At 48.3% G+C, this 8,048-nt stretch overlaps 3 protein-coding genes across 3 annotated transcripts in view; 1 reads left to right on the forward strand and 2 right to left on the reverse strand.

Moving 5' to 3' along the window:
- ASPSYDRAFT_37502 (uncharacterized protein) overlaps window positions 1-2,366 on the reverse strand; it is a gene marked incomplete at both ends in the record, with an annotated part of 2,919 nt that extends 553 nt beyond the window's left edge. Inside the window, 3 exons of the mRNA XM_040845544.1 lie at window positions 63-1,218; window positions 1,266-2,196; window positions 2,256-2,366. Coding sequence (XP_040696107.1) covers window positions 63-1,218; window positions 1,266-2,196; window positions 2,256-2,366 — 2,198 coding nt within the window. The remainder of the gene's footprint in view (window positions 1-62; window positions 1,219-1,265; window positions 2,197-2,255) is intronic.
- Window positions 2,367-5,078: 2,712 nt separating this feature from the next.
- On the forward strand, window positions 5,079-6,723 carry ASPSYDRAFT_164905 (putative serine/threonine-protein kinase; the record flags this gene model as incomplete). Its single annotated transcript, XM_040843298.1, has 5 exons — window positions 5,079-5,299; window positions 5,379-5,719; window positions 5,784-6,133; window positions 6,252-6,492; window positions 6,545-6,723. 5 exons carry the CDS (start codon window positions 5,079-5,081, stop codon window positions 6,721-6,723), a joined length of 1,332 nt encoding a protein of 443 aa, XP_040696108.1.
- A 319-nt stretch (window positions 6,724-7,042) lies between these two features.
- Window positions 7,043-7,450, reverse strand: ASPSYDRAFT_95808 (uncharacterized protein; the record flags this gene model as incomplete). Its single annotated transcript, XM_040853169.1, has 2 exons — window positions 7,043-7,235; window positions 7,293-7,450. 2 exons carry the CDS (start codon window positions 7,448-7,450, stop codon window positions 7,043-7,045), a joined length of 351 nt encoding a protein of 116 aa, XP_040696109.1.
- Between the last annotated feature and the right edge of the window lie 598 nt (window positions 7,451-8,048).

An 8,048-nucleotide genomic window follows, 5' to 3' on the forward strand; every position in this document is an offset into this window, starting at 1 on the left:
GATCATAGCCACAATGAAGAATGCCAGCAGAAGCCCCGTCATATACTGGGCGGAGATCATACTGTGGGTCATAACCATTCGGGAGTAGGTACGGGATGTCACGTAGTCGTTGGATGCTATTCTGCGGCTCATGGCTGGAAATACCTGTCAAGATTCCGCTGCCCGGACAATTCTGCGGAGAGTCCAACGGAAATGTGTAGTTGCTTTGGGTAATACGAAGCGCAGAAGAATTACCATCCCTCCCTGGCGGCGCTAGATGAGTTTCACGACTATTTACCGGAGACGATACGTGAGATGGGTTATTATAAATTGAACGATCAGACGTATGTATGCGCTCGCAGTTGCCGTAAGAGGAATTGCGTACTTGGGGCGAATCTCGAATTAGTGTTTCTGGAACTAATATTGCTGAGCTGGGCAAGGATCGCATCACATCTTGCGTTGAGGTTTCCGGCCCAGGGCTTGGAGGTCTAGGCCCGTGCATATTTCCAGGATCTGGATGTTGGAATCTGTCGTCATTTTGGACATTTAATGTCTCTCGGGAAGTCAATTGAATGGAGCGTGGAGATTTGCTCCGCTCAAAATTTGCCATACTTGACGATAATTCCAGAGTCTGGTCCTGCAGGCTTTGTTGACGCCCACCAACCGTTGAGTTACTTGTCTCCCGTGCTGAAGACCAGTAGTCTTTCGCTTGTTTGGACGACATTTGGGGGTTTCCTTTTTCGTTCAGTCGTGCACGTTTAAGAGGAGGCTCATCGGTTCCGCGTTGTGTAGAAGAATCCGTCAAACGGGTGACGCTTTGTATATCGCCATCGCTCAAACCATGCTCTAAGTCAAGATGATTCTCGTTGTTGTTGAACTCATTCGTACCGTTTATATTAACAAAGGTCACATGGGGGAGCGACTGATGAACTGCTGGAGATACATGCGTGTCGTCTCGAGCGGAGGAAGTGCACTGCAGGGATTTGCCGTCCTCCACGGCGCTTTGGGATTGAGTTGTGCTATCACGAGGTTCGTTTTGCCTTGCTCCCTGCCTCTCCTTTTGTTTATGCCCGGGGACCTGAGTGTTAACTGGTTGGGCCGACGGCATCCTGGAACTCACCATCGAGAATAAAATCTGTTTGGGGGACGGCAGAGGGCTGTCCTTGTCTGTCAATGCCGAATCTTGTTGCACGCGTTTAGGAGGACTATCCTTTTTATGCCGCGTAGAAGTAATGTCCTCTATAACAGCGTTAAATCAATAATTGAAGCAGGCCACGGTAACATACCGTCGTAAGTGTGCCGGAACCTCGCAAACCACGGTGATAACGCAATTAAGGCGTCCGCGACACTGCACTGGATTTCAGTCTGCTCAATAGTGACTCGGACTGAGGCCTGTTCATCATTGGGGTTTCGCGGCAGTATGAGATCGATGAATCCGGGTATTTCTTCGTACCGCAAGCGCGAAAAAGCAAATCCCTTCAGGGCTGTAAAAGCTGCCACTACATCCGTGAGCATGGGCTTGCCGTATTCTTCCAATCGTCTCCTGAATAATTCTTCTCCCACTAGGATCTTCACTCCAGCATTTATGCCGCGTTGCCAGGTTTCCCTATCATCCGCGCTAACTTTGAGACCGTCCACATAGACTTTAACTTCGTTGGTTCTCCTTTGAATGTGCTCTCGTATTTCTGGATCTGAAGAGCATATGCTCTCGCAAAGTTCGTCCACCCTCGTCTTGGGCCTTGACCACCGTTGTTGGCATGTATAATCAACACCCAATGAACGTTGAGCAAAACTTCTCAACAGTCTGTCTTCCTTCCCTGCCGTTGTTTGACCTTGCACGTTTCGAATATCTCCAATTCTGCGATCGCTGTTGCGCGACCTCCTTTCCTCAATGATCTGTGCTGGAGTGCGTTCTGAGAACTCAAGGAGCCAAGAAATATTGGCAGATGCACCTTCGAGCATTTTGGCCGCCGCTTTCTCTGATGCACGAGCTTTGCAGGTTGATACATCCCGAGAAGGCTCTCCCATGTTTCTGTTTCTAGGGCCCAAAGCTGGGCCGACTAACGTCCGTATTGCATGGCGGCTCACATCGCTACTTTCACTGTCGGACGATGAATGGTAGATAGTTTGGTCCACGACATCTAAGGAAGTTCCCGAGTATCCCGACCCGATCGATCTGTTGCCACTTAGACTGTCTGTAGCGGTAGAGTTGTTTGCCTTGAGAAAGATGAGATCAGTTTTAGCCGCCCGAGTTATGAGGTACCGCCTTAACCTACTCCTAATCGTTGTCCTACATCTGCCAGCGTTTGTAGGACCTCCCCTTGATGATGCAAGAGCAAATCGGTCCCTGCATGTCGTAGAGTATGTAGCGCTGACAGAAGGTCCATATTCTGTTTCGAATGGTGATCGAGAAGCGGGTATCAAGAAATGGGATAGGGAACCCCGCAACTCAGAAGCATCGGCGGCTGCCAAGAGACTACAGGTGTCTGCGCCTCTCAAAATAGAAACTAGTGCGATTCTGAATAGAGCGGTCAACCCAACACCCTGGGAATAATTAAACGAGTGTCTTTGGAGTACTCGAGGTGAACGGATGGGCTTGACAAAAGTAGGTTGTGAGGCCTAATGGGCCTCGTGTTTGTCGCCATGCAATGTTCCGTTGAGGGAACCAGGAGCTGGAATCACGTGTAACCTGCGCTAATAAGAATGCTATCGGGCGAGATAACCGCCATGTAGATATGAGCATTGCTGAACAATACTTAGCTCAGGGTTGTTAATGAGTTGGCAATTACCATTGCGGTTTCTTTCTGCGTCTTCGCAGCGAGCTGCGACTCTATCTACCCATAATTTACTCCCGAAATACTCATATCTGCGCCTAAAGCGTATCTTGTTGGATTCGTGGATGGAGTCCAGGCAATTAATTCTGCTTCGGCTTAGGAGCTGAGGTCAGATGACCGCTCACCACCCCAGCACGTGATGGCCAAAACTCATGAAACTCGCACGAAGTGACTCTTGACTCTTAAGCCTTGTACATCCACATTTCCCTATGAAGGGCTATCCACAGGGAGACGCGGAAAGGAAACAGTGGCAATGAGCTTGCGCATAGTATTTTCTTGCGGCCAATGGCACCTGAGGCCGGAATCGAATAAATATCTCTTGGTTTTGAAAGGTGGAATGACTACGAAAAACCGTAGGCAGTCATTACAAGGTTATACAGAATTTAAATTAGGCATTAACAAGCTAATTAGCCATACCTATCCTTCATGCCCTGATATAGTACTTGCCATATTGCATCTTAGACATGGAGACGTACACAGCTGCACAAAACAAGCGGATTTGCAAAACGGAAGACCGTGGCCCGCGCCATTACGGGTTGCGGCCAAGGGCAGAGTCCCGCAACAACTACTCCTGGACTATTCCATTACGCGATAAAAAGTAGCCATCTCTCTTATATTATCAGATCCCTCGTTGGTGGTCCATATTGGTAGGAGTAACATAACTGTCTTATGATAGCGAACTCCGGCCTTAATTTGCGGCCGGCGGTATCTTGTGTAGCGGGAACGGCATCGTGCCCAGGTCTTTGGTTCGTCGTGAAACGTGAGTGAGGGTTACGGTGGGAATACCAAGGATGGAGGTACCTTTGTCACTGGCGAGCTCAGAACTATCTAGGAATTATATTAGCTTCTTGATCAGGTACTAGCTAATTTATATAAGATAAAAAAGCACACCTATTAAGTTATTAACTCGGGAGGAACCATCACCCATTTAGTTACTCAACCTCATAGATGATAAGCTAGGATAGTATTCACTATCATCATAGCAATGCCGTTTTGGCCCTTCCTGCTCATATTGGGAGTGCGACTCTGGAGTTACGGTTCGGCGACGCTTCTGAACCCCAGGGGGAATGTTGTTGGTAGAACTAATATGTCGGTCTTGGGTCTCTTGTCTCGACTCAGCCTGCGCAAGGAAATCACAAAGCTGTCTTGAGGATATCTTAATTTCATGATAATCTAGGTCTCGGTAGTCATTAGTAAGGTCTGCGGTCGCAAAATTTTCCAAGTTCAGCCGTAGTAGTATTACATCTAAGGGCTGGCCGTTGCTTGTTCGGAAAACCTAGCTCGGTAAGCAAGTTGCAACCTCTAGAGGCAGAAAACATATGTCTTCATCAACTTCAAGCGTTGCTTCAAACACCTCAACTCTATTTTCAACGCGATGTACAGGATGCCAGTTATATATAGTTACCTTTTTTTGCCTTCCGATACTCAATATCTAGGCATATCACGGCATTGATGCTTCCGTCGGTACATAGGATATAGTCATCAACCAGGTCCCTGATGGCGCGGTGTTTCTGAGAAGCAGATTTCTATAATGACGCCCGGAAATCTCGCCTTGGTATGTCCAAACGATGCATCGTAATTTGATCTGCCATGAGATATCGCTGACATGGCAACAATGTTGCATGTTGGTCAAATAGCTCTCTGGAACACGGATAGCTGCATAGTGCATTATTGGTAGCTTTATCTCGCCGTAACCTCGTCGTGACACCCGCACTGATAACAGTGATAAGGATGCCATCGGAGTCACGTGAAGCAACCTCCCATAGTAGGCACAAGCGTCGGGATGGGAGCCGGTTGCTCCTTCCTTGTATACACAAACTGAATCAAGGTAAAAGCAGCTTCCTTCCTGGCCACCGATACAAGGCACGTCTAGAATATCGCTACCAGGGTACCCACTTCTCGCATTCAACCTCTTTATAAGAAAGCAAAAGTCATGTCCAAGGCGGCAAGCCATTCAGCCACTGTCGCTGGCGAGTCGAGTCGTGGTCTGGCCTATTATTCTCGCCATCCTCTGAACTCTCGTCACCCGTCCTTCATCTACTCCCCTTAAATCCATCACAAAGACTTCGAGATTCTTTTCCCGAATTTGTCAAGTAAACTAATGCGGCTCTTGGCGCTTAGTCATGCTTCACCAGCCTCCTCGCCGCGGCTTTGAGAACTTCGAGCCCAGCTTCCTGCTACTTCGTCATCCCCAGAGCATTTGAATAATATTTCGATGACCCAATGTCACCTTTTTGGCGGCTGACATTGACATCGCGGCGTACTATGTTCTCGTTCGCAAAAAAGTCGCTCTGGCAGCTACCGCCCAACTTAGGGGCTCCAATTTCTCAGCAGGAACCTGTTGACGAAGAGGTATGTCCTGACTATAATTCGGCAAATTTTTACCCAGCAAAGCCTGGAGAAGTATTGTCCAAGAAATTTCAACTACTTGTCAAAATCGGTTGGGGTTCACAGTCAACCGTGTGGCTCGCCCGGGACATTTCAAGGTACCAATCCACATCCGTAGCCGCGCTTGCCTGCTTCATGTTGACTACCGAGAATCTGACCATGATCCTCAAAATCAAGACTCAAATGGCAATCTGAAGAAACAGTTGCCCTGAAAATAATCAACAGTAATAATACTGACGATGCTCGGCATGAGAAGGAGATTGAAAGCCATATCACACAGCAGAAACCAGAGCATCGTGGCCGCGTGATTCTACGGACATGCCTGAATGACTTCGAAGTAATTGGCCCGAAAGGAAGGCACGTGTGCCTTGTCTACGAACCGATGAGAGAGCCTCTCTGGATTTTCCAGAGGCGTTTCGTCGATCGCATGCTGCCTTTGCCTATTGCGAAGGCATACATATACTTCCTCCTTGTTGGTCTTGATTATCTTCACTCAGAGTGCAGAGTTGTCCACACAGGTAAGTATCTAACACCATTCTTATGGGCCTATTCTCGAACATAAAGACCTAACCGACCCATTAGATTTAAAGCTTGGGAATATTCTCATGAGCTTTGAGAATGAAAACATTCTTACCGACTTCATTAAACGGCAACAACCGATGCAATACAAGGTTGATGGCGAGAGTGGTCGGACTATCTACCGCTGCCATAATGACTTTGGTGCTCTGGATGGGAGAGAAATCAAGAATATGGTTCCCAAAATAGCGGATTTCGGACTCGCAACAAGACTCGATAATCCGTCTACTCAAACGGGAACGTTTGGAGAGCAACTTGGTATTTATCCCATCCAACCGGATTATTACCGTGCCCCAGAAGTAATTCTTGGCTGCGGTTGGGATTTTAAAGCAGATATTTGGAACCTCGGTGTGCTGGTAAGGCCCCTGTGACTTGTTTCTGGAGGTGAATACGAATACAATGGGCTTTTATTTTCCTTGCGTCTTGTCAGAACCGCTTGCTGGGGGATTAATACTAATCTTTCTGCTCGGTAAGCTGTGGAATATCCTTGGCAGCAAGGAGTTGTTCCAGCAGGTACATGACACAAACGGTCGATATGATGCAAAGTCACACCTTGCGGAAATGATTGCCCTACTCGGCCCCCCCCCCAGGGTATTACTCGCGAAATCAAAAGCCATGTCGAAGCACAACTGGCCCCAGCCTGTTATGAATGACGTTGGGGAGCTGTGCAATAATGCACAAGAATTCTTTGGTGGCCCTTTCTTTAACGCGGAAGGTGGGTTGACAACTATCGTACGTCAATATCTGGGATTCTGACTTCGTTCAAGACAAATTCTGCCATAGTGATTTGATCCCATCTCGAAGCTTGGAAGACAGAATTCCATTCGAAGAGAAAGATCGGGACACATTTCTGTCCTTTGTTCGACAAATGCTTACGTGGTTCCCGGATGAGAGGAAAACAGCTCGCGAACTGATGGACCATCCGTTTCTCAAGCCTGGAGGCTGACCAACAGCATAGTTGCTTCAGGAAATGAAGCAAATCCTACAGAGAGCCTGGACCCAGACTAGCTTCATGGAATCTACGCTGTCAATCAAAACGGGCTACCGAGTATTTGTATACGTTGGGCGTTTACAGTGCTCAAGAGGCCCATTGCCCAGTCGCATTCAAGTCTGTTCGCAGGAATTTTGTCTTTGCAAAACCAACCTGTTGCTCGCCCGTATAAAAACCATAATTCACACGAGCTCTCTTCGCCGTCCGCCAAAATAAACAAACTACACTATATTGCAATAGCCAGCCATAGAACATCAGGGTCTTTCCGTCAACATCATTGGACAGGGCCGGAGCCTTCGGGGGCCTCAGGGTCACGCGGAACTTTGACTCGGCCATACGTAGCCTTCGAAAAGACCACCGTCCCATCCGGGTACACATGCGCAGACGTAACACGCGACTCTCCGTTCCCCAATGTTATAGAACCGTGGAGGGGATCATTATTCTTCAAGGTCGGATGGGGGTCACCTCTAGTCCGCTGTTAGTCACTGGTCAATTGAGAAGCTCTGGGGAGCGGTAATATATACTGCACAGTGCCCGAATCCACTTTGTCAAGTAGCTGGGGAACAAGGTCCACGGCGTTTTCGGCATAATGCTTGACCCACGCGACATCCTGAGTTGTTCCTCTATTACTCCAGGAGAGGGATTTCAATTTCTGGGCTGCGGTGGAAAATGCGCGAGACATGTCTGTCACTGGCGGAAGGAGATAGGGTTTAGAAGCAACGTGAGTAGAGAATCGTCGGATTGTCGAGGAGAGAAGCACGAGTATGAGATTTGTTATGAGGACAGACATGAATAGCGAAAGAGCGGGTATATATGTTCTCCCACCATTATCCAGCGCGAAGAGTTATCTCTGTGGTGGTCCCAAGACCTCCTTCTAAGCGCTTTAGTGGGGTTTGAAGGAGAGGGTGTTCCCAGGAGGCCTGACAGTGCACCCTCCAGTTGAAAGCGAGCTAGCTGAGTTTCCAAAATACCAAAGCGTGTAGAACTAGATCTTAGGATGGGTTTCGGGGCATGTTGCGGTCTCTCAGCCATGACTTGCTACACCCGAAGTTTCAGTTAGCGCCTTGAGACGCAAAGCACCGACGCTATGCGTCCCGGGAGTTATAATCACCAGTCAATTCTACGCGAGTACAGTCTGGAGGCAGGGGATCCCCCCCGCCGGATCAGCCGACCCTCCAAATAACGTAATTCCCGGTCGGTTCGTGCATCCCGGTCGGTTCGTGCATACCCCCCCAAAATCCATGCTTGATCAACTTTAAAGTACTGTACAACAACCAAAA

The sequence above is a fragment of the Aspergillus sydowii genome (genome assembly GCF_001890705.1).
Source record: "Aspergillus sydowii CBS 593.65 unplaced genomic scaffold ASPSYscaffold_22, whole genome shotgun sequence".
NCBI classification, from domain to species: Eukaryota; Fungi; Ascomycota; class Eurotiomycetes; order Eurotiales; family Aspergillaceae; genus Aspergillus; species Aspergillus sydowii.